Raw genomic sequence first — 25852 nt, forward strand, 5'->3', positions numbered from 1 at the left:
CCACCGCAGCGCACCGTCGTGAAAGTGTGAGGCGTACTAAAACACAGCCCGCTCTAGGCAGAGCGGATGTTTCCTGTCACGGAAAAGTATCCCGCGCACAGGTTCACATTAACACACACGGTACGTTAACATCATCCGTACTGCATCCCAGGCCACGGGGCGCATCTGCGCACAGGGCCACATCCGCAGCCAACCTCTGGGCTTCCGACCAGAAAGCCAAGGCTCCGGCACGGCGTAGGCGTTCGTCCGGCGGCTCCCACGCCCCACGAGGCCCCAAGACGGTAGCAGTCCACACAAACCACCACCGCACCAGACATCAGCAAGCTGGTGGCCCATCTAGCTGGTCATCCCGACAGTGGTCCCAAGCCAAAATGGTGGCACTCTAGGCGACCCACAACGAGCAAGGGCAAATCGCACCATCAGGGCACGTGTGCGGCCACCCACGAGGACCGACCCATTTGGATAGAAAAGAGCAGGTCACGTGACTGTTGGCTCGCATTTAAAAAACCAACCTTACTACTTCACATCCTTCACGGACCAGACAGCTCAAGGACACGAGCATTTTTAACAAGTTTAAGGTGACAGTTATACCATGTCCGTTTCCTGAACACAGTCTGTAAGAAAGGATTCCACTAAAACTCCCCGAAACAGGCTTTTTTGCCTGCTGCGGGGTCTGCGGATCCAAGACACAGCTCCTCTCGCACCCACTCCGGGCCACGGCTCGGCCCCCCCAGGGTGCCCGCGGGGAGCGAGGAGCACAGAGAAATGATTCCGACCCATCGTCCGTCTGACGGCATGCGTGTGATCGGGGGAGGGGTCGACAGCCCTCAGAGGGGGACACGCCGAGCGGATGTCCCTCGCGAACCCGGAGTCAGCAGCCGCCTGCCTCTCGCTGGCCCTCCCGGTCAGGGTTCTGCCGGGCCGCAGACGTGGCGGGTGGCGCCGACCGGCACAGCGTCCTCCCGTCCCCACAGTGAACACGGCAATGGGACAGGAAGCCCACGGGGGCCCCGGCGTCCAGGGCGGCAGGCTAGGTCTTGCTCCGCCGGAGGAGCGTGGCAGCGGGGCCGCGGCCACCCTGGAACTTGAGGCTCTGCAGGTTGACCAGCGCGCCGTGCTTCAGCAGCGTCTCCACCGTCTTGGCGTGTCTGCCCTGGGCGGCCAGGTGCAGCGCGCTCAGCCCCTGCGCGTCAGCCAGGTTGAGCACGTCGGCGCTGACCAGCTCCTCCACCACCTCCGTGTGCCCCGCGGCGGCAGCCAGGTGCAGCGCCGTCTGGTGACGGGGCCCCCGGGCCAGCACGTCCGCCTTCTCCTCCACCAGCAGCTTGACGGTGGCCAGGTGCCCGTGCCGGGAGGCCAGGTGCAGGGCGGTGCAGCCCTCTGCCGTGGCCGCCTCCTTGTCGGCCCCCCGGTGCAGGAGCAGCCGGGCGGTGCTGGTGTGGCCCGTCTCCGCGGCGACGTGCAGGGGCGTCTGCGACAGCACGCTGCAGACGTTGACGTCGGAGTGCAGGTCGATGAGGACGCGGGCCACGCGGTAGTGGCCTCGCTGGGCGGCCAGGTGCAGCGGCGTCCTCCCGTCCAGCGTCTGTGCGTTCACGCTCGCGCCCGGCTGCCTGGCCAGCAGCTTGACGATGGGCAGGTGGCCCTGCCAGGCGGCGCAGTGCAGCGGCGCCCACGCGTCCTTCCCCGGCAGACTCACGTCGACGCCTCGGCGCAGCAGGATGCGCACGATGCTCTCCTGGCCGTGCTGGCAGGCCACGTGCATGGGCGTCCGGCCCTCGCAGTCCACCGCGTGGACGGACGCGTTCTTCTCCAGCAGCAGACGAGTGCTGCTCTCGTCCCCGTTCTGCGCCGCGAAGTGCAGCGCCGTCCACTGGTCCTCGTCCGCGGCATTGACGCTGATCTTACGCGCCAGCAGGAGCTCCACGACCCCGCGCACCCTCTTCTCCACGGCCACGTGCAGCGGGGTGGAGCCCTTCCTGTTGGTCAGGTTGGGGTTGGCGTTACTGAGCAGAAGCCACTTGACGCACTCCTCCTGCCCGGCCTCCACAGCCACGTGTAGCAGGCTGGCGCCGCCGTCCAGCACCAGGTCCACGTCCTGGGGCTGCAGGATCTTCATCAGCCTGCTGGTGTCCCCGCTCACGACGGCATCCACCAGCTTCCTCTTCTGGACATCGGTGGTGCCGAGATCTGCGGGGAGAGAGAGGCGAGGCTCAGGCCACCAGCCACTCCCGGGGCCTGGCTGGTGCCCGGACGTGGCCCCCGGATCGCCGAGCGGCTGGACTCACTCAAGAGCCCGCGGGGCCGTGTTACTAGGTTTCAGATGCAGCGGGGAGACACATTTGCAAAAGTCACGCTACAGACCTATAGGGTTGTCGTCTGATAAGGATGCAAGCCTCGGCCTCTATGTGCTCGGAAGCGGCCGTGATCGCTACGCTTACTTCATTGGGAAGAGAAAAGGGAAAGAAAGGATGTGTGCCCCGAGTCTACTGGAGAGCTGACAGTTCCGAGGCCGGGGGCACCCTTCCCAGGCCGCCCGCGGCTCCCCGACCCGGCCTCCAAATGCAGCGTCTCACCCAGGAGACGTAGGAAGGTTTCCTGGAAGAATCCTTCAAGGACCGAGCCCTCCCATTCCGGAAGAGCCGTTATTCATAATGAAAAGGTTAGTCCTACTAGTGTCTGCGTTCTCATTAGTGCAGAGCAAGATCCCCTCCCCGCCTCTCTCCAGGGGACCTGCAGGGGGCGGGGGCGGGGCGTCCGACCTACAGGCTGGAATTCAAGAAAATACAGCCCGCGCAGTCCGCCAAGTCTGGACTAGCATCTCTGTACCAGCTTCCGAGTCCAGCCAGGAACGGATCCTCCAAGGGCATCAGACCCAGAGAGAGCTCTAGGACGTGTTTCTCCCCCTGAGATGGGGGGTCTCCTGCCTGTTCCGTCTCTTATCACCCAGTCAAGCTGTCTGGCTGGGCCTCGCCCACACACGTGTCTCTGTAAGGCTTTTCCTCAACCCAAAATGCCCTCTTTTGCCCCAGAGTCCACTCTAAAAATCACAGAAGACTCCCGGCATGTGGGAAAAGCCCTTCCTTCCAGGAAGGCCCTGATCCACCAGGAGAAACAGACTTCCCCTCCTGCCGGGCTCTGCACCCTCCCCACGGCCCCCAGGCACTTGGCCGTCCCCACACCACTGTCCCCTGACCACGACCGTCCATATTTGCCTGGTGGGGCCGCAGCACACTGAGGGCAGGACAGGGCTGCGTCTTGCCCTCCCCATGGCAGGGGGGCGGTCAGCCCCTGTGCCCAGGGACCAGCATTTGGGCCAGAGGCAGGGAAAAACCCCCTTCTGAAGGAAAAACCCATCAGAATTAACATAAAAATACATGATGATGTAACCGGGAAGGACCCTATCCCAACAGGTAGTATGGGACGGGATTGACACGTTAACACCTCCAGGAGTGACTCACCCGTTATAACACGTGGTTAAAATGAACGGGGGACTCACAAATAAGAAAGCAAAGGGGTTTCAGGAAGACTGGGGACAGGGCTGCCCTCTTCAAGAGAGACTCCAGTTGCGGGGTTTCATTTCTCCACTGGCCTCACTTGACAGGACTCAGGGTTCTGCAAAGCCGAGGTCAGACCCTACACCTGGAGTCGGCACCGGTAAGACCGCCTGCACAGCCCAGAGGACAGCCCGCTCCCTCTGCTCCGAAGTGACAGCCCGCAGAGCCGCTCGGCCCGCCGCTCACCAGCACGCCTCTCTGCATTTGCGCTTGGCGAGCTAGCTACGCGCAATGCCCCCGACAGTCGGTCACGGATACAGACATGGGCAGCGGCTCCAGAAGCTGCTGCCCGGGCTTTCAGCGGCACACGGGCTCCTACACACACTGCCTGCCCGCGGCCCCGTCATTGTGTGCGTTACTTCCCGGGAAACGGGGTCCTCGCTTACCGCCCGCTGAAGGCTCCCGCTCAAACGACAAGGACAGGGACCCTCTGGAGGAGAAGGCGGAGTCGACGGAAGACACCCCCGAGAGCCTCTTGCCGCTGCTGGCCGACGGCAGCCGGGACTCGGAGCAGCTGCGGCTGAGCTCCTCTGGGCCGTCGAGGGTCTGAGAGGTGCCCGAGTCCAGCTGGGACAGGAGCTCAGACAGGCTGTAGTCGCTGTCGAAGGTCGGCGCGGACGCTCGCTTGAGAGGCGTGCACACGGGCTTCTGCGAACCAGGCAGAGGGGGGTGGATGAGAGCCACCCAGGACACCGGCAGTGCCATGGAGAGGGAAGGGGCACTGGGTCCCCGGGCAGCCACACAGGGCACTCTGCCCGTGGCCACGTGCACAGCCGCGGGGAAGCCTGAGGACCATGCGCGGGGCCCGCCAGGCGCAGACACACTGCGAGCCCAGACAGACTGGACGGACGCGGGAAGCCCCTCAAACTGGGCAGGGCAAGATGCGCAGGGAGCATGGGAAGCCCAAGTGCTGGGCCGTGCCCAACTGGTCGGCCAGCGTGGGTAAGAAAGGAAGGACTCGGGACAGGGGCTGGGAGCCCCTCACTGACAACCACCCGTGCCCCCTCCTCTGAGCCCCATGAGCAGGGTGGGGGACGGCGTGGGGGCAAGTGCGCGGGGCAGGCCCAGCCCCAGCAATAGCAGGGCCAATCTAGTCCACACGCACCAATGGGGCCTTATCGAGGGTGTCCCTACCGGGCCTCCAGAAAGGCAGATTTCTGGGGAGGGATTAAGCCCAAGGGTGGCTTCCGACCCCTCCTGGTTCAAGCCCACCGGTCCCCAGTCCTCCCTCTCCTTGGGACCAGCAGGTCCACTCTGACCCACTGGCTCAGTGCGTGGTCGCGCCTTCGAGCTGGGGGCCTCATTCTTCCTTATCAGTGGCGAGGTCGCCGCCCCCAGGCACCTTTGCTCCCCAACCTCACACACATGCCCCTTTACGCTGAGACAACAGGCACGCCTTGAATGCTCACTTATCTCCCGGCCTCACACGGACAGCCTGGCCTGCACCGCCCAACAGCAGGTAACGCATCCGGCTTCCCCTGACACGTCTCCCACCGCCTGGCCACCCCCCGGGCCCAGCGAGCCCTAGCCTTTACAGTCGTCGTCGCACCTCGCTCAACCCACGTGGCTCTCTGGGAACAAGCCAGTTCTGAGCAGCAGACACAACGGGCCCAGAGCTCCAAGCCAGGGGGCAGAGACAGCAGAGCCCAAACCCCCTACCCCAGTGGGGCCTACACGAGTCTTCTGTTCCCCAGCTCAAAGAGCATCCGGCCAGTAGCCCTCCGGTGTCAAGAGCGGGCCCACACTGTCCACTCTGAACCACAGACAGGAGGAGGGGACGGGACGCAGCTTGGCAGGAATGGCACCCGGGGCTGCCAGGCTGGCCATGAGACCGCCGTCCTGTTCCCGAATGTGGGACCCCAGGTGCCGGGTGAGCTAGGGGACCAGTCCAGGCCAGCAGGGAAGCCTGCAGAAAGGAGGGGGGGTGGGCCTGAGAAATGATGTCCAGGAAGGGGACCATTACCGGGCTCTCGGGCTCCAGTGGCTGCTTCGTGTCCAGAACCTGGGCCGGCTCCTTCACGGCCCCGTCCGGCTTCTCACACAGCTCCTCGGTTTCACAAGTGATTTCTATTGGGGAGAAAAGAAAACCGGGCATGTCACTCGGACAATGGCTTCTACATTCACTACAGAAACGTGTGACCTTGGGCGGGGACAGAAGAGGCGACAGCTGGGGCATGGTACCCCAGGGGGCTGGCCGGCACCCCAGCTTCCCGGGCCATTGGCCCAGCGGACTTCCCAAGCTGGCCCCGCAGCCTCTGCATGGGCCCCTTTGAGGCCTCCCATTAGCCATTACTAGCGGGGTCTGCCAGACTCTAAGTAGGACCCACGGTGTTCCAGGTTCCCAAAAAGGCTTGCCCCGGGGGACCCCATCTACCAGAGCCAGCAGCCCGCACGCCCACAAAGGCCAGGGCAGCCAACACCTGGCAGGTGAGGCCCCTATCATCCCCACCCTCCGTGTGTTCCCAACGTAACGACCAACCCAAATTACGTAAGAATCACTTTCTTACCGCAAAAAATACACCCATTCCAGGGGAACAAGACCCCAAAGAAAGCCCCAGGTGAGTGGTCTCGCCAGTCCCCTAAGACGCACCGCCAAACCTGAACGCACAGCACAGAGCGTGGGCCCCTTCGGGCAGCAAACCAGCCAGGGGCTGGAGCAGGGGTGGACTGCCACGACCGTCCCCAGTGCCAGATGCCCTGACCCAGCCCCAGGTGCTGCAGGAACCTAGGCCAGTGGCCAGCCTGTCCGAGTACCTGCGTCTGCTCCCCTCCCCCTCCTGCCCATCTCCTCCCTCCCAGGACCCCAGCACAGCCGTCAAGGGCAGGTCCCAGGGAGCCCCGGGGCACTCACCCTGGAAGGTGGGCCGCTCGCGGGGGTCCCCGTGCCAGCACCTCTCCATGAGGCGCAGGAGGGCCCTGCAGGCCCGCGGCCGGGCTCTGCACACGGGCGGCAGCTCCGGGCGGTGGCCCTTCACCACTTTCACCATAATGTGCAGAATGTTCTTCTCGTCTGCAAAGGAGAAGCAGGCAAGTCAGGGCAGCTCTGGGGCCGGGGGCCGTGGGCTTCCCCTTCAGGAGGAGGGGTGTGCATCACCCACGCCATCCACCGTCCCCATGATGGCACCTGGAGGCCACTTCATTTCCTTTGCAAAGCACAGAGAGCTTGCTACTCCTCGCATCCCAGCGCATGTCTGAGCTCCCCCTTCCAGGTTTTAGAAACTCCCTACGATGTTCCAGATGGAACCGAGGCCTGTATCACAGGGAACATCTTCCTGGGCAAACAACTCAAAGGAAAACGGGGTTCAAAGAAGAAAACTATCTGATGAGACATGTTCCAAAGTGGCCCGTGCATGCCAAAGGGAGGCAACGCTCACAAGTCACGAAGTCACGTGGTCCAGCCTCCACGTGAACCCGGATCTCCCTGTGATGATGCGACACCCTTCCTAAACTCTGATTTCTATCCCAAAGCGCAGGCCCGGGGGTCTCGTGCAGGGAGCCGGCCACAGCGACACTGGCCAGGACGCCTGCCCTCCTCCAAGCACGCTCGGGTCTGGGGAGTGTGAACAGGGGCCTTTCCCCACAGTACGTCATGTGGGGCCCACCTGTCCTCCTCTGCTACCTTCCTGAGCACAGCGGACTCGTCACTATCACCATCCCCTTGGTCACAGACCAGGGAGCCCTAGGGGACCCTCAGTGAGCCAGACTTTTTTCTCTGCTCAGCCTAAAATCACAACACCCATCAGACGGGACCCCAAGCTCCCTGTTCCCAGCGTCCCCCTTTCCCCCCACAGTTCCCAGCACACCTGCAGCGGGGAGCTCTGCCCAGACAGCAGACATGTGTCTGCAGGTGTGGAAAACTGGCCCCAAGTCCCGGCCACCGGCCGGGGTCCCAATCTGACCCTCGGGGCTACCTTCCCGTTGAATCTCGTACAACAGCTCTCTCCAGCAGCTGCGCGTTATTTCCACGACGCACCCACCAAACCCCAGCAGGGCCTCCAGACAAAACCGAAGCGAACACCTGGAAGACTTTCTGCCAGACGGACGGAAAGTTCCAGAAACGCCTTTCGCTCCCGGGCCGTGAACTCCCCTATGTCCCAAGCAATAAAGCACACAGGCCTTGGCTCCTGACCTTCGTGTCATGCACCTGGCCTTGGATGGCGTGTGTGACAGTCACAGGCCAGAGTGGCGCCACCAGACCACACGGACTCACACCACGGCCGCCACGGAGGAGGGGCAGGGAGGCAGACAACAAGGACACAAACCCACACTGGACGGGACTCCCGGACCTGGGGGCCCCACACTGATGCTGCTCTGAATTTCCAGATCTTTTTCGTCCAAGTGCAAAGTAGCACGAATGACCCACGTACACCCGTAGAGGAAAACGATGAGGGTAAAAAGTCCTCTATTTTTCTAACGCAACAAGGCACGAGCACCCGGAGGACAGACGGCGGAGTGGCTGCCTGAAGGGGGATGAGATGTCGCAGCCCTCAAGGGGGACGTCAGGGACCTGGGTGTGTTCATGGGTGCCAAATCCACCCAGCTGCCCTGGAGACTGGTCGCCCCACAGGGGCCGCGCCTCACACGATAACACACTTACAGGTGGCCAAGGTGGCAGAGTTTACATGTATTTTGCCGTGTTTAAATTAAAGAAAAGAACCGGCTGGAAATAGCCACAGCTGGCAAATCCAGAGACAGAAGGCCGCTGGGCAGTTGTCAGGGGCTGGGGGGGTGGTGTGTGGCCTGTGGCCTGGACTGGGGGTGGGGGAGGGTCCCTTCAGGGGGTGAGAATGTTCTGGTTCTAGGCTGTGGGGGCGTCTATGCAGTGGCAAATGCACTTGATGTCCCCGATTCAGACACTTTAAAGGGATAAAAGGCTGTTTGTGTCACGTGTATCACATCACGCGCACACGTACGAGCACAAGCATGCGTACACACACGCACACACACAGAGGAACGAGCTGGTACAAACAGAAACCCGCCCAACAGAGCCCTTCGGGTGGCCGCCTTCCCCGGCCCTCGAACCGCGCTGTGACTGTGCTAGTCTCCACACAGAGACCTGCAGCGTGGGCTGTGGGGCTCTGCAGGACATGCTGGGTGGGATGGACCAGTGCCTCCATGGTGCCCCCAGGACAGTCCCGCCGGCCTCGTGGCCCAGAGCCACCCCCCATCCCCTGGGAGCGCGGGTCGCAGGCACAGCTTCAATGGAGACAGGACCACACACGGCGTGCCCTCCGCTGTCCCGGGACACACAGAGGCACGGCCCCCAGAGCCAAGCCCACTCACCTGCGAAGGGCTTCTTCTGCGTCAGCACACCCCACACCACGATGGCGAAGCTGGAAGGAAAATCGGCCAGGTCAGTCTCTGCGGGCCAGAGGCTCACGCACACGGCAACGGGCCAGAAGGAAAGTGCTCCAGCGCCTTCAAGAGCGAGGCAGCGGGAGAGGCGAGGGGGAGAAAGGACACCAAGACGTTTTCCACGGGCTCGTGAAACAGGAGCTCGCTTGGAGCGCGTCGGGGTGGTGGCTCCGATGTCAGGTGCTGCCTGACGGACACACGTGACCTCTTGCTGCCCCAACAGCGTGCCTGGGGTGGGGGTGGGGGGCCCAAGGAAAGGAACGCGGCTCCGCGGCTGGACAGTTGGCTCCGGGGGAGAAGGGCCTGTGTCTGCTTAGTCGCCCTCCATCTTCTGGCGGGCACTGGGCACGAGGCGCTGACGCCAGCTCCGGACAGGGCGAGGAGCCTGCTCACTGAGATGTCACACGGGGCTGGGCAGAGAACGGGGAACACGAGACCCGGGCCAGCTGACCTTGCTGGGGCCCTTTCCTGGTTGGTGGAAATCATATCCACACTCACTCACTCTCTGGATACATACAGTGTACAAAATTACTCTGACTTGGGGCACCTGGGTGGCTCAGTGGGTTGAGCCTCTGCCTTTGGCTCAGGCCATGATCCCAGGGTCCTGGGATCGAGTCCCGCATCGGGCTCTCTGCTCAGCGGGGAGCCTGCTTCCCCGCCCCCCACCCCGCCTGTCTCTCTGCCTGCTTGTGATCTCTGTCAAAAAAATAAATAAAATCTTTAAAAAAAAAATTATTCTGACTATACCCCCCAAAAAGCACAGTCTAATACATTAAAAATTAAGTAAATAAATAAAACAAGGAGCCCAGACACCGAGCTAACACCCTACCCTGAGCGGAGAGCGGCTACCAACAGGGAAGCCCAGAATTCTCCACTGAGAAGTAACCGAAGTCTCCAAGTTCAAAAGTTGAAACGCTCACCTCCGAAACAAACACAGAACCTTATCGTCCCCAAACTCTACAAGCTGGGACAGGCCCCCACCATGCCACCGACAACAGGCGGACAGCTCAGAGCCCGGCAGAGCACGCACACAAGGGCCATGGTCAAACCAGTCTGCCAGGACCCAAGGCGCAGGCCACGTCACGAAAGCAAAGCTTCGTGCTTGAGGGCTCAGGGTCATAGTCACCGCGGAGGACCCATGCTGAGGGGCTTGGGCGCGCCCTCCCACCCTCCCTCTTCTCTCCTCCAACAGGCCTGGGTGAGTAAGACCTTTGCAATGTGGAAAAGGCAGGCACCGACGGCGTGGGGATTATGCTCGAGGACCTCCATCCCACGGACGTTGGTTTGTGGACAACCCCAGCAAGCCTGCGTTCCTCCGTCAAAGCTAAGTGACATCAGAAGTGTGAGCTGCTGGACCGGAGGGAGGAGCCCGGGCAGGAGCCCACGTCCTCACACGTAGAGACACACGGAGCACGGAGGGCAGCCCGGCGAGAGGAACCCACACTTCATGAGAACACCAGCGCTCTCCCAGTGCGGGAGCCTGTCTGGTTGCTCGCGGTCTCCAACTGGCACCAAGTGCGAGCACGCCCCACCCCCGCTGGCGGCACTTGCCGGGAACAGAGGTGTTGCACATCTGGGGTAGCCTGGACCCCCAGCTAAAAACCCCGAACCTGTGACAGGGACTGAACCTCGGAGCTGACCGCAGCTCCCAGGAAAGCCAGCACTTGGTGCCCGAGGAATCGAGGTGCGGAGCCCCAGCTGGGGCCACTCGCACGTCTGTCACGCACCTGTACACGTCGTGCTTGGTGTCGAAGAGCCGGCTCTTCTCCCGGATGCGCTCCGGAGGGAGGTAGGCGATGGTGCCGAACAGGCCATCCATGCTGAGGTCGTGGGAGTGGGACAGCCCGTTGCACTTGGCCAGCCCAAAATCTGAAATCTGCAACACAGCGAGGAGACAGCGCTCAGCGACCTTCGTGGGGCCCCCCGGGGAGGCGCTGGGGTTTTCCCATCCCCTCTCCTCTGCAGGGCCACACGGCTCCGTCCCCACGCTGCGGAGCGCCGGCCTCCGGCTCCTCCAGGGAAGGCACGGCCGGTTTTGGAGGAGCCGCGTCCCGGCTATTGGGAGCTCGACGCGCAGGGAAGAGATTACGCTTTAAGGAAAGAATTCACTGAGAGACAGAACTTTGGAGATTACAATCTTACACCTGCCACCGGGCACGGCCCGAGTCGGCCTAAAGGAGAAGAGCGACCCTCTGGGTTGTCGGGGTTTCAGATGACACGTGAGAGCAAGGCCAGGTGCTGAGGCTGCGAGTCATGCCGCAGCCGCCGGTCACACCGCAGCCCGGCCGGGGGGCGGGCAGGCCGCAGCATGATCTGTAGAGGGAACTGGGCCTTCAGACGCCCTTTAAAGCAAACAAGACACACACCACGCAGCCTGGAGGAGGCATTCTGCCCTCCATCCGGAATGGCGTGCGGTCCACAGACACTCGCTGTCTCCTTCCCCAAACGCAGGCATCCACATAAAAGGCGTGACGCACCTCTCCTCCCCGTGCACGGCCCACCCACCTAAGGGAGCGCCTGGACCCCAGCTACGCAGGCCCCACACCTCCGCCTCTCCTCTCCTTTGGGACAAGGTGTCCAGAGAGCTCAGGAAGCTCGGGGGACCCCATGGTGAGAAGGAAGGTGTCACCGGCTCCCCGCAGCTCAGCCCCCGTTGCGTACGTCGGGACCCTTGGACGCCGGCTGAAGCTCTGTGCGTGGGCTCAGGTCACACTCCCTGACACAAAGGGACTGGGGATCCACATGGAAAACTGCCCCTTCTTGGTCTCTTCCAAGGCTTACGAATTGTTGTGATGCCTTCCAGTGAACTCCAGGGCCCCTCCTCAAACACGCAGAGGGAGGGAGAGGGAATGGGGCTGAGCTGGGCCTGACTTCTGGGCTCGCGTGCCCTGGAGGGGAGCCCACAGCCTGGCGTCAGCACCACTGAACACAGGGAGAATGTACCCCCGGTCACCCGGTCCTGCAAGGGCGCTGGGAACACACCGCAGGGAGTGGCTGGACAGAATGGGAGCACGACGGGGCCCAGCCGGGGCTGCACGGGGCCATGCCAGGAGGGTCAGCCTGGCTGTTGCTGGGCCCCCCGCTGCTTGCTGCCCATGTCAGCCTTCCAGAAACTCCCGCCCACCGCCCTGCCCTGCACGTCCACAGAGCTGCTCAGGGCCGAGACAGAGCCAGCCCGGGACCTCTCCAAGTCCACAGTGCGGACGTCCCAGTTCGAACTCTCAGCCGCTTCGACCTTTCAAGTTCGGAAGCGGAGACCCACTGGGGTCTGGGGTCCGACCCCGTAACTCCCGCCCCGCTCAAGCCCTTATTACCCTTCGTTTCTGCATTTCCGCTGTCCACCTCAGAATGTCCTCGGTGTGAGAAAATAAGCATAAATTTCACGTAAAAGCCACAGCAACAAAATGCAGACCAGAAATCCCAATTCTCTCCCCTGACCCTCCACGCCACCTTCCCCCACCCTCCACCGGGAATCTCCTCGCCCTCTTCCTGCCCTGTCCTGCCCGGGGCCTGTCTGTCCTAATCCCGGACACTGGGGCCCAGGCCATCCCAGTGTCTATCGTGTATACAGCAGGTGCCCTATAATTTGCAAACACACTTTCTCATGTAGCACCCGCCTCGGTACTGCTCGGTGCTCAGAGATGCCACCAGGACGTAGGCCCTGCTCCCTCTGGGCCCAGCTGGACGAGACCAAGGAAGGGCCTGGTCAGGGCTATGCTGGCTTACGCCATGAGTTCAAGCCCCACACTGGGTGTGGAGCCTGTTTTAAAAAGAGAAAATACAGTAACAATAAACGAAGCTTTTTCTTTTCAGCTTGAGGTGGGCTTGCTCCCCTGGTATTTCACGAAGTTCTCACTAACGTACATGTTAAATTAACATTAAGTCTCTGTACCACACTCTGCAAAGTACAGAAAGGCAGTCTTAAGGGGCCCAAGGGGAGGAGGGAGGCTGAAGACTTGATCTCATTTCAGGATTCCAGATTCAAGTCTTATCATCCAGATCATCCCAGACCACAGGCCGCCCCGAAATCTGGGGGCCCGTCCCTCGATACAGAAGTTCAGACACTTCCCTCCACGCCGCACCTCGGGGACTCGGGAAACATGTGAGACACAAACACGTCATCTGTCTGTTGGGCTGAGCAGTGGTCCCAGAAGAGCAGCCTCCAGCCCCGGGGCCTTCAGGGCTGATGGGAGAGGGGCCCGGCCTCAGTCACCCCCAGCTCCTTGGGACCCACTGGGCTTTTCGAGGAGCTTCACCCGTTTCCTGAAACGGCCACCAGCGCCAGGCTGCCCAGCCGGCATGCGCGTGAGCGGGAGAAAATCGTGTTCAAACAGAGGAAGCTGGCGGCTGATGCAGGACGACCTACCAGGAACGCGAGCCCCAGCACCCGGCGTGGAGGACGGCGCTCGTTTCCCTACTAAGCAAGCATTACGTGCGCCCCGTGCACCCAGCACTGGAGACACGCCCTGGACGGAGGTCAGCATCCCCGGGGGCAAACAGGACTGTCCGGCCACCCATGCCCATGGCACCAACAGCAGCACCTTCAGGAGCTGAGTCAGCCCATCCTCACCTCTGACCCTCACTACAACAGAGGGGGACCCCCACCCCCAGGTAACGGCTTGGGGTGGGGACTGCACCCCTAGGATCTGCTTACCCGGTGAGCACCCAGCAGCCCCTCCCCTAATCTAACTTAGCCTCCCCCTAAGAAACCTAGAATTTTCCATGACCTTTCTGTCCATGCCCCCGCCTCCTGCAGCAGGAAGTCTGATCCTCTCTGCAGACCCCGTACCCCACCCCAGTAGAACCCCCATCTCCAGCTGGAGTCCCCTGAATAACTCCTCCCCGACCCGGTGGGCGACCTGTGGGGCACCTGCCACCTGGGACCTGTCCGGCCCTCGTGTGACATCGCTGTGCCCCACGCTCAGTTTGTGTGAACCTCGTACAGGCACAGACCCCGCGGCTACTACCACTATGATCGACAGAAGCCGAACCCCTGAGCCACAGCTTAGCACGACCTGGGCCCCCGCCCAGGGCACCTGGCCAGCGGGAGGGACCTCTGGCTCACCCCACGGTCTGCCACTGCCTCCTTGGGCTCGCGTGTACGCAAGCTCGAGGTCGAAAGCGGTGCTCCTCCCTGGGTGCCCAGAGGACCGCACGCTCCCTTACACAGCCCTGAGATGTGAGTGGGGGCAGAAGGTCCCGCGGGAAGCCAGCACGCCGGCCGGAAGGAAACAGGGCTCCAGCAAAGCCCGGGAACCGCCGTGGCACCCATTCACGCCCGACCGCTTGTTAGCAGGAGGGCACCTCCACCTGCTGGCTACGGTCTGATTTCCAGGTGACACCCATTCAAGGGACAGCTCGCAATGGACGGCGGTCTCCCCGTTGGCCTCGGTGCACAGAGTTGGGGCCTGGGGAGCCGCAGGAGCAGGCCACCCAGTCCCGCCCCTCCTTCCAACAGAGCCCAGGGGCAGGGCCAGACTGCACCCGGGTCTCTCCGAGCCCTCGGGCCAGCACGGGAGTGGGTCCGGCGAGTGCGGGGCGACCGGGCAGGGAGAGCAAGTGTCCGCAGGTGAATGTCTTCCAGGAACGGTTCCCACAGGGAACAGAAAGGGGCTCAGGCCTCGGCTCCCTCTCACACGCTCTCAGGCCCATAGAGGGCAAGTGCGGCGGCGAGCGCATCCTGCAGGCAGGCAGCCCCGGGCCTCCCAAGCGAGCCAGCGTCACCCCGTGGAGAAGACGCATGACGCGTGTCCACCCTGGTGTCCACAACAGGACCCCGGACACCAAGGCCCTGCAGAGGAGAGCCTGAGTCAAAGAGCACAAACCCGACGACGTTATGAACTGCAATTCCAGATGACCAGTGCCTGGTTTTAGCTCTGTGATCACTCACGCTTTTCTGTTTCATAAACTTACCCCAAAAAAACAAAAACCAGGAGCAGACCTCAGGAGCCTGGTGTCATGAGGACAGAATGAGCCCCCTTCGGAGCTCTTTCTATGGAGCCTCCGTTTAAGAACACCCCCATATCCCACCACCACCATCCCGGAGACCACGGAAGGGGGTGCAGCCATCACCATGGAGCCCACGGGCCCACGGAGACAGCCCACCCGCTGCGCACCCAGGAGCGGACTCCTAGCCGGATTTCAGTAAGTCCTAAGTAAGACCCGTGTCAGCAACCCCGGAAGCCTTTTTTTCCAGGGTGCCCAGAATTCAGGCTCCTGCTCCAGGATCTAGGGGAGCGACCTGGGTGCAGAAGGGGCCATGCCCCTGCTACGTGTTCTGAGGGGCTTACACTGCCCATGACGAGATGGGGGTCGCTGGAGTCCTTCTGCTGACGTAGGCCTTTGCTTCAAGTGCCCCCCGAGCACTGTGCTCTCTCCGCCCTTACCGCCCCAGCCGCCGGGGCCCCATGGTGCCGGGCGCGTCCTACCTTGACATGGTAGTGGGCGTCCAGCAAGATGTTGGCGGGCTTGAGGTCCAGGTGCAGGAGGGGCGGCGCCATGCAGTGCAGGAAGTTCATGCCCACGGCCGTCTCGTGGATGATGCGGAAGCGCAGATCCCACGGCAGCGGCTCGGACGCCAGCAGCTTCTCCAGAGAGCCCATCTCCATGTACTCCATGACCAGGCCCACGGGCTCCTGGCATATGCCGTACACGGGCAGGATGTAGCGGAACTTGGCCATCTCCATCTTCCTGGCTTCTTCCAGAAGCTCCCCACGCTCCCTGGAAAAGTCGAAGACGTGAGACGTGCATGGGGCTCCCCCAGCCACTGACACAAAGCACCACGGGCCGGAGGCCACCAGCTCCGCAGGCGGAGAAAATGACCCACACGCACGTCACGTGATCCCATTCCGGGCCTCCCAAGGTCACACGTCTTATAGCTATTCAGGCACTTCTGTGCACTGGAGGGACAGTAACACTAATTATTATCTGAAAACCCAGGGGTCACAGAGCGAGGTGGCTGATGCCGCCGATCCCGTCTCCTGGGACGACAGAAGAAAAGTTTCCTTGAGACAATGCATCCGTCCCAAGACCCCCAGTCACTTGTGAAGCCCAACGCTCCATCTGGCCCACGGGCCCCTGAATCCAACCCCACACTCACGTCAGTGGCACGTCAGCCGGCGAAGCCACCTTCTTCTAAAACTGTCATTTTAGTTGTAGTAAAATATATGTAATGGAGTTTTTACCTTAACCACGCTAAGTGTACAGTTCGAAGGCATCACGTACACTAACGGGCTGTGCAACCGTCACCACGCTCCACACCCAAACCTCGTTCATCGGCCCAACAAGAACTCCGTGTCCATTCAACAGGAGCCCCATCCTGCGGGCCCCAGTCACCCTGGGCTACCTCCTGCCTGGACAGACTCATCTATGCATCTCACAGAAGTGCCGTCCCACAGTGTCTGTCTTCCTGTCACTCGGCATCTCAGCATAACATGCTCGTGTGTCAGCTGTGCCGCAGTGTGCGTCCAAGCCCCATTCCTTTTCAGGGCTGAATAATGTTCCACTGTAGGAACATGTCACCCTCACGTACCCACTCATCTGACGGTGGACATGTAGGTGGTTTCCCGCATCAGGTTACTGTGACTAAAGCTGTATGTTGCACACGCTGGTGCGCAAGTATCTGTTTGCGTCCCTGTTTCCAAGCCTTTGGGCTCCACACCGAGGAGCAGAACGGCTGGGCCATCTATGCCAAACCTTTTCAGGAACCCCCAAGCACTGCACACAGCCTGCCCTCGGTTCTGACGGGAAGACAGTCTCCCCTGTTCAAGCCACACGGCCATGACTGCTTTCCCACCCACGGTGCAGACTGGCGGCCGTGGGTGCAGAGCTCCGGACATCTGCTCCCAGGCCCCCCACAGTGTGTCGGCCCCGGGTCCAGGGTCACACATGGTGCAACCATGAACTCACAGCCTAGAGTCCCCCGTATCCTGGTCTGTGTCAGCAAAATGGGGCAAAAGTCCCAGGGTGCACACAGGAGAAAGGGCTGAATCACAGGAGGCGGCTTGGTCACGTGCCATTGAGGTCAGCGGTTGTCAAAACGCGGCACTGTCAAACACATCCAGAAAGCTGGCTGAGCCGAGGCCTCCAGCCCGCGGGTGCTGGGGCGGGATCTCAGCCCCTTGGCCCACCCACCCCACCGCTGCGGCGGGGGTCTCATGAGCATCCGCCAAGAAGCTGTACAGCGGGCGTTGCGGGGAGAGGATCCCTGAGTGTCAGTGGGGGTGCTCGCGTACCGGCGGCTCTGCCCTCACCCAGGGACATGGAACAAAGTCTGGGACATTTTGGGTGTCACGGCTCAGGGCTGCCACTGGCATCCAGTAGGCGGGAGCCAGAGACACGGCAGAGTTGCCCAAGAACCAGACACCCAACGCAGAGTTACCCAAGAACCGCGCCAAGCCTGAGAGCCCTCGGTACAGACCCGGCTTCAGTGCGCCTCGGCCAACTTTAAAATAAACCACCCCAGACTGGAACTGCCCATGTAAGCACCCCCAGCGTTCATGCTAACGTCACTCTGTTTCCACGGGCAGCTCATACTCAACGACGGAGCCACAAACACTCAGCAGGGACGGGGTATCTCCTTGACACGCGGCGCTCGGGAAGCCGAGGAACACGTGCAGAACAGTGACGCGGTACCCCGGTGTCACCGCTCTCTGAGATTAACTCAACGCGGGTCAAAAGCCTAAAAGCAAAGGCTGGCCACAGTGAAACTAGCAGAAAACATTAAGAAGCTCATTAACATCCATCCTGACAATGAGCTTTTTGGACATGATACCCAAAGCAAAGCACAAAAGCAAAAATCAGCAAATGGGACTGCATCCAACTCAGAAGCTTCTGCGCAGCCAAAGAAACAAGGAACAAAATGAAGGCCTCCAGGATGGGAGAAAAATCCTGCAAACCACCTAATGGATAGAAAGTTAATATCCACAATAGATAACAAATAAACACAACTTAAAGAAAAAATGTGATTTAAAAACGGGAAGAAGAACTAAACAGACATTTCTCCAAAGAGGACATCACAATGTCCAACAGGCCCATGGGAAGATGCTGGGTATCGCTAACCATCAGCAAAGTGTGACTCAAACCCTCAGTGAGCGCCTCACACCTGTCAGGAGGGCTCGCATCACGGACGTGGAGGAACAAGTGCTGCAGAGGACGTGGAGGAAAGGGGAGTCCTTACACACTCCTTACACACTCCTGGTGGGAATGCACATTGACTCGACCGCTGTGGACGACAAGATGAAGGTTCCTCCAAAGAGTTAGAACAGAACTGTCAATGTAGTGAAAAGAAGGGCCATCTGCACCCCAGTGTTCATAGCAGCAATGGCCACGGTCGCCAAACTGTGGAAAGAGCCAAGATGCCCTTCAACGGACGAATGGATAAGGAAGATGTGGTCCATATACACTATGGAGTATGATGCCTCCATCAGAAAGGATGAATACCCAGCTTTTGTAGCAACATGGATGGGACTGGAAGAGATTATGCTGAGTGAAATAAGTCAAGCAGAGAGAGTCAAGTATCATATGGTTTCACTTACTTGTGGAGCATAAGGAATAACACGGAGGACATGGGGAGATGGAGAGGAGAAGGGAGTTGGGGGAAATTGGAAGGGGAGGTGAACCATGAGAGACTGCGGACTCTGAAAAATAACCTGAGGGTTTTGAAGGGGCGGGGGTGGGAGGTTGGGGGAACCAGGTGGTGGGTATTATGGAGGGCACGTACTGCATGGAGCACTGGGTGTGGTGCAAAAACAATGAATACTGTTACACTGAAAAGAAATTAAAAAAAAAAAAAAAACAAACAAAAAAACAAAACTGTCACACAAGGCTTCTGGGAGGGGACCCAAAGGCAATGAAAACAAATTTGCACAAGAGATCTGCACACCCACGTTCATCCCAGCATTGTTTACAAAAGCCACGATACGGAAACAACCCAAATGCCCATCAGTGGACGAAGGGGTGAAAGGCAAGCTGTGGTGCACACACAGTGGGCAGTTACTCAGCCACGAGGAATCAGGCTCTCCCCGCATCTGCATGAGACGGACCTTGAGCACATTACCTGCGGCAAGGTGAGTCCGATGGAGAAAGCTCTGCGTGATGTCACTTACATGTGGAATCTAAGAAAGAATAAAGTGGCGGTGACCAGGGGCAAAAGGGTGGGGGGACAACACTGACGGTGTTTAAGGGTACAGACTTGTCACGAGTGTGAAAACAGCCATGTACAGGTGAACAAACAGTCTATCGCACACAGACAGTAAGTTCGTAATATGGTAAATATCTCTCCACTCTGAGCTATGCGAATGTATCAATGTATCAATGTTACACGGTCTTCACCTTAAATTTACACAATGTCAAATGCACCTGATTAAAAGAAGCGAATCTGTTTGTCCTGGACAATGGGTTGCAGGTATGTGCTGGGGAACGTGCTTTCTAATCAGCTCCTAAAGGAATGGTCCAGAACCACGTGCCAGACGCGCCCTCTTGCATCTTGGGAACTGAGCAGGTCCAGCACTGGCACACAGCCACGCATGCAGCAGGCCAGGGTGGCCTCAGGGACGCCCCCAAAGTGCAGGTTCTGGCACAAGCAGCCCAGAACCCGCCACAAGGGCTCTTCCAGGGCCCGGACGCACCTGGTCCTGCCACCCTCCCCACCTGCCCTCGTGTGCCGGCCCGACGGAGAGTCCCACACTGTCCTAACCCAATGAGGCCACGTCGGACGGACCTCCTCTCTGAGACTGTAAGATACCAAGTATCACACACTTAGGAAAACTCTTCCCAGGGAGGAGGGCCCGCTGGCGAGAAGGAACCCAGATCACACGCCAAAGACAGCAGCACCCAAGGTCCACCTGCCCTGAGCACCTGCACTCAACATGGTCACCGCAGCTCCGGGCAGAGAGAGAGAACCGGAGAGGAGACCTGACGATTGATGGGTATGGAGGGGAGAGCTAGCAAGGATGCCCTCGATCTCTACTGGGGGTCAGTGGGGGGACTCTCACCGATGCTGGGGAGCACCCCGGAGAAGGTGGAGAATCTGGTTTGGAACACACTCAAGGAGCAAAGAATCCCCTGGCCGCAGGAACCAGGGACCCACAGATCGGAAATGGAGAGATTACTGCAGCACAAACCTGAGTTTAGCACAGCGTGCTTGCGCAGCACGCTGTTAAATGGCCAAGGAATGGAGAGCCGAATGCCCACAGGAGTGCAATGCTGCGTATGGCGGTGGGCGGGGGGGGGGGGGGGGGGGGGGGGGGGGGGGGGGGGGGGGGGGGGGGGGGGGGGGGGGGGGGGGGGGGGGTCCCTGTGCAGGGTTGAAGAGCTGCCTGCACCCTCCTGAGGAAACACAGAAGGTCCACCAGCCCCTCGCACCCAGGACTCCGCAGGCATCAAGGAGGGAGCGGCTGGGTGCCAGCATCAAGCACTGAGGAAAGGCTGGTCATTTAAAGAGACAGCAAAGTGATACCCCTGGGCCCATCTCTTCCGTCGTCCTCCTGGGAAGACCTAGTTACCTGCACTCAACAGGACAACCACCCCTCCCAGCGCTCACTACTCTCACTGCCTACCACTACGACCAGCACTCACGCCCCAGTTGCTGCCCGCGGACGAAACACCAGCAGTGGCTTCTGTTTCCCAGCTGGTTAGGAATCAGCGTTAGAACTTGTCGGATCTTATTGCTTTTGTTTTCCTCTAACGCGGCTGGCTTGCGGCCCCTGCCCTCCCACTGTGTGTCTGTGGGGCCCTGCGTCCTTGTGTCCTGCCCAGAGACCCACCTGCCATGGGAAAGCAGGCGGAGCGCCCCTCGCCACCCACAGGCCCGATGGCTCGGGTGTTACTGGCTGGACAGTGACCAGGGAGGGTCACTGCCCACGCGGAGCATCCAGAGATGAGCCCTCCAAGCCTGACTGATAACCGATCGGATTCTGAGAACAAAGTCAGCGACAGTGAGGTGGAATTTCTCATTACCCGAAGCTCTGGGCTACTTTGCAAATAAAGGGTTTTATTCCCTTTGCCCCAAGGGCGCAGCACCTAAAACCAGGGTGACTTCTGATCCCTCGCCAAGCTCATCAGTGGTGGAACAGCCCCACTGGCAACACGCCACTCACCCCCGCTCCCCGAGCAGGCACGGCTCCCCCGGCCCCAGGCCCTTTGCACCCGACCCAATGTGCCTTGGTTCAAAAACTCAGAAAGGGCCCCCCTCTGCCTCCCCATCACCCCGCCCCCATGCCGGTCTGCTCCCAAATGCCGGAGGCAGCTGTGTCCTGAGAGCCCCGTGCCCTCCTGGGAAGAATGCCAGGCAGGATTTGCACAACCAACCACTCATGTTTAGGACATTTCACCGGGAAACCAGCCAGCTTGGAAAATGGTCGTCCAGCAACTCCAGCAGAATGCCCTGGAGCAGAGTGGACCCCACCCTTCGCCACAGCTCCCCGGGGCAAGGAAGGGGGTCCCAGGACAACCTCGGGGAGGTCTCGGGGGACACGGAGAGGAGACGCCTCACACAGGCCTGGGAAGGGGGGTTGACCTGGGCCCCCAAAGCGCTAGCATTGCTTTTGTTCAGAAGGGGTGGACACAACAATTTTGCGACCCCACCTGGCCCAAATCCAAATGACCCCGCCCCTCAGCTTTTCTTTAATTGCCCCAGGGACCCCCCCCAACACCTACGCCCCTACAGGAGGCATCTGCAATTCAATGAGCTTGGAATGAGCCCTCGCAGGGAGCCACCCAGTGGGACTGAAAGTGCTCCCTGAGCGAAAAGAAACCACCGATTGTTTTCTTGTCAACAGCAATTACTTATTTTCCATATACTTCCCCTCCAACTGTGTCTCTGGCTCAGGCAGACAACAGAGAAGAAACTATAGACCCAGGCCTCCTGGAGGACCCCAGCGCACAGAGCTCCAGCCCCCGCCTCCGCCATGGGTCACGGGTCAGGGTCCGCATGACCAAACCCCTTTCTTTGCTGTTGGGAGTCAAGCTCGCAGCCACCCGAATCCACTGACCTCAGTCTTAGTCAAAGCACCCTAAAAGTTGTGACGCGCCTACAGAGTATCTAAAATCGGGCATATTTCGGCAGGACCAGTGTCACGTTTCTCTCCGGGGACCATTTCAAAAGCAGCTCCTTCTGGGGAAGGCTTACGAATTCTGTTTCCCAGCAGAACTGACAAAGCGCCCCCACGCCCAGCACCTCCTCTCTTGGTCCCAGATGGAAAAATCTCTGAGCGTTAACAGGACTGAGGTGGGGCTCCCCTTGTCCCGTGGTCCTTCTCAACAGCACTTACAGTAATTCAATTTTTTGCTCACTAAGGGCTGGCCGAAGCTACTCTCTCCCTCCTGGGGAGGGCAGGTGCGAGGGAAATACCAGAAATTCATCAGACAGACTGTTTCTAGAAGATACTTTCTAAGACGCTGCGGGCTCTCCCCACCACTCGCTCAGAAACTCCAAAGAGGCCGATGGTGAGGGACACCAAGGGTTCCCTCTCTGGAGGAATTCAGGGTGGAAAAGGGGGAAAGAATGGGATGAAACAGCGGTGGCTGAGGTGCAGGGCAACGCGGGGTGGGGGTGGGGTTCGGACGTGGCGAAGGAGACGAGGAACCAAGAGCTCCTGGGAGGGGGACCCAGGAACCAGCTTTGGGAAAGGCAGCGGAGAAAAGTTTAATCACGTGCGAGCTGCGGCTTCTGGGCCCGGGCTTCTCACCTCGCAGCCATCCCAGTGCGCTCCCAGGGAGCCTCCGAGGGTTCCCACACTGCTATTTTTAAACCCGACAAGAAACGGGCTCATCAGATTGTCAGCTCTGTAGCTGCAAACGTGGGGTTTGCTCAGGCTCGTCCAGACTAGCCGGGGCCCGGGGGCCTGGGACGCAGTGGCTGTGGGCCTGGTGCTCTGTTATTCAGGGCTTCCTCCTAGCCCGGGGGAGGGGCGGCAGCCTCAGGAATGGGGCCTTTGGGGTCACTATGCTTGCTGAAATGGAAACACGCCCAACCCTAGACTCCACCCTGGCCCTCGTGACCCCCTCATTAAGGTTCACCAGGGAGGCCGCTCATCTCCCCAAAGCCACCAGACCTGCCCATAAGGAGTGGGAAACGCAGATCGATCCCTGATATCCCTGAAGACCCCCTTGGAAGCTCCCTGGGCAGGGGCTTCTCTGCCCCCGACCCCGCCACCATCCCAGGGATCCTCCAGGGCTGTCTGGGGTTGGACAGCCCCTGCCTCCCCTGCACACAAGCCGGAGGCGGCCGGCTGCTCCGAGGGGCCTGGCGCGGGGTCTGGGGGTCGCGGGCAGAGGCTGCTCCCAGAACCCCACAAAGATCCTCTTTCCCGTTTCAGGGAACATCTTGCAAACGGCAGGGCAGGGAGAGCACCAATTTGGCAAGACAGGTAGCAAAACCACACTGCGAGGTCTAGCCGGAAGCTTGCAGGCCTGCAGTGCCACCAGCCTGTGCTGGGCCACTGGGCAGCCGGCCCCTTCCTACCCAGCACCTGGAGCCGAACACCGTCAGCCATCAGGCGAGCAGAGCCGGCTTCTCCAAGAGCAGAGAAATCAGCCACCGCGGCACACGCAGAACTCCAGCCTGCCCTACCGGGCCGGTCAAGGGTAAGAGGTGAACGTCTTCCTGTTGGGTGACGCTGACCTCGGCCCGGCCGCCCAGGACATGCCAGCGCCTGCCTGCTTGGGGCAGAGCAGGAAAGGCTTCCAGTTAAAGGACAAAACACTTTTCACCCAGGCTACGCAACATCCTCAGTGATCTGCCTCGTGTGGAGAAACCCTAGCTCCGTCTGGGCCACCCAAGAAACGAGGGCCCAGCGGCTGGAAGTCAGAGTCGGGGGATGCAGGAGGAGGCGTCAGCCTGGGGACGAGCCTGCACTTTGCTTGCTCTGACACAAGAAATTGGCATGACAAATGTTGCTGATGAAGAAAGCTCACTCTGACCCAGACTCCATCCGACACCTGTCCCCCAGACCCCAAGAAAGCTGCTAGAGCCAGGGTCTTGCCTTTCCGAATCTAAGCACTAGATAGTATTCGAAGCGGTTTGGATTTTATCAAAATAACCACAGCGCCTCTCCCGGCCTGGGAAGTTACCAGGATCAAGCGGGGGAGGAGGGGAGGGCTTGCACAGCAGCTCACCGCTGCTGTGCTATTTTTATGACACCTGCCACCACTCGGCCAAAGTTTCCAAGAAACACTGGGTTTGAGGCTTAGAACGAGGAGCCTCCAAGAGCAGTACCGTCTCATCTCCTAGGCCCGGAAGAAAACATGAGGGCGGGAGCACACGGGGTTGAGGGCACGGCAATCCTTCTACCCCAGGCCTGGGGACTCAGACAGCCCCTGCGAAGGGCATTGCTATCAGCCCACCTCCCAGAAGCCAAGGATTACAAACCAGGCGTTTGAGACAGCAGAGGCTACGTGGGGTTTAAAACGAGCTGTTTTTCCTAGTCTGTGTGTCCGGGACTGACTTTGTAAGGGAGATCTCCACACAGAATACAAACACAACTTTCATGCAGAACGCAAACTTTCACTAAATGATCTTTTAAATGTGTCCAACCGAAGCTTACCTATAAACTCCTAAAATGCACATGTAAAAGGAGCTTCTCCACACACCCCTCTCCCACCCCCACCCCCAAAACGATGCACAGATCACCACCCAGCGACTGTGTTTAACTGGGGTGGCCCTGCGTCCCTTCCAATCGTCATTAACTTGAACACCCCTGTTAGGCCGGGACAGGCAGGTTCCGGCCCTCCTGGCTTTTGGACTGGAGGGGGGGGGGTGGGGAGGTTTGCAAGGAAGGAGGGAGCTCTGACTCGGACACAAAGCAGGTCAGTGTAAAGACCCCTTCCCAGAGGCTGGGTGTAGAAATAAAGTCGCTAAAACTAGAGTGTGCCGCGAATAAGTGCTGCGAGAAACACGACCCCCAGGGCCACCTGCTGGACCCCAAGGCCAAGCCGGAGCCCCGCAGCCCGGAGGAAGCCTGGCCAAGCCAAGCCAGTACTTCCGACCGAAATAATTACCGTCTTACACCAATTTGTGCTCCAGCGTAAATTACTAAGTGAGGCGAACGGAGTTGTAGCTAAGTCACAAAGCCCGGATCCCCACACGGCAATTTCTCTAAGCCGGGCGCAAACCGCAGCGCCCAGGCGGGTCCCGGGCGGGCCGGACGCGCCTCCGAGGGGCGCGGGTCCAAAGCCCCGAAAATCCGAGGCTTCCCGCAAAGCCAGGGAGCACCCCCGGGCTCCTCGCAGCGCTTCCACCCAACGCGGCCCCCCGAAGTGCCCCGGAGGAGACGCAGCGGGGCCCGGAGTGCGCAACGGGACGGTGGAGCTCGCCACCCGGCCTCCGCGTCCCTCGGGCCGGGCGGGCGGCGCGGACACCGCCGGGGCTCACGGCCTCGCCCGGCGCCGGCTGCTCCCTCCCGAGTGCTCCGGCGGCGACCCGGGCGGCGAACAGAGCCCCCGGCACCCCGGCGCCGGCCCCGGCCGCGCCCCCCGCTCCGGCGCCCCCGCCCGGGCGGCTGACCTGTCGTCGACGTGCAGGCTGGGCGGGCACTTCAGCGCGAGCCAAGTCTTCCAGTGGACGTGGCGCACCTTGTACACCTGCCCGAAGCCGCCCGAGCCGACCTTCTCCCAGCCCGCGAACTCGCCCGCGTCGAACGTGCGCAGCAGACCCAGGCCCCACGGGCTCCCGCCGCCGCCCGCCATCGCGCGCGTCTGGCCCCCACCCAGCGCCGCCGCGGCCGCCCCGGCCGCCCAGGTGCCCAGGTGTGCGCCCCGCCCGCTGACGTCACTTCCGCCGCCGCCGGCCCGCCCCCCGTCCCGGGGCCCCGAGGCCCTGCAGACCCACGGAGGCGAGTGCGGGTTCACCGCGTCCTCCGCTGCGCGCGGCTGCCTGCCCGAGTGCGTGGGTGCGGGCGCTTCGATCCGAGTCGATCCGATTTTCCGCGCGGCCGTAGGAA

At 60.7% G+C, this 25852-nt stretch overlaps 1 protein-coding gene across 1 annotated transcript; it reads right to left on the minus strand.

Annotated features, from left to right (window-relative positions):
• Window positions 1-1030: 1030 nt before the first annotated feature.
• On the minus strand, window positions 1031-25609 carry LOC111155808 (receptor interacting serine/threonine kinase 4). The gene is made up of 8 exons (XM_022516216.1): window positions 25417-25609; window positions 15341-15632; window positions 10640-10788; window positions 8841-8890; window positions 6409-6567; window positions 5515-5624; window positions 3944-4202; window positions 1031-2190 (listed from the first exon to the last, which is right to left on the minus strand). Exons 1-8 carry the CDS (start codon window positions 25596-25598, stop codon window positions 1031-1033), a joined length of 2361 nt encoding a protein of 786 aa, XP_022371924.1. The 5' UTR covers window positions 25599-25609.
• Window positions 25610-25852: the final 243 nt, after the last annotated feature.

The sequence above is a fragment of the Enhydra lutris genome, unplaced genomic scaffold (assembly GCF_002288905.1).
Source record: "Enhydra lutris kenyoni isolate GAN:26980312 unplaced genomic scaffold, ASM228890v2 scaffoldscaffold43, whole genome shotgun sequence".
In the NCBI taxonomy this organism is placed as follows: Eukaryota; Metazoa; Chordata; class Mammalia; order Carnivora; family Mustelidae; genus Enhydra; species Enhydra lutris.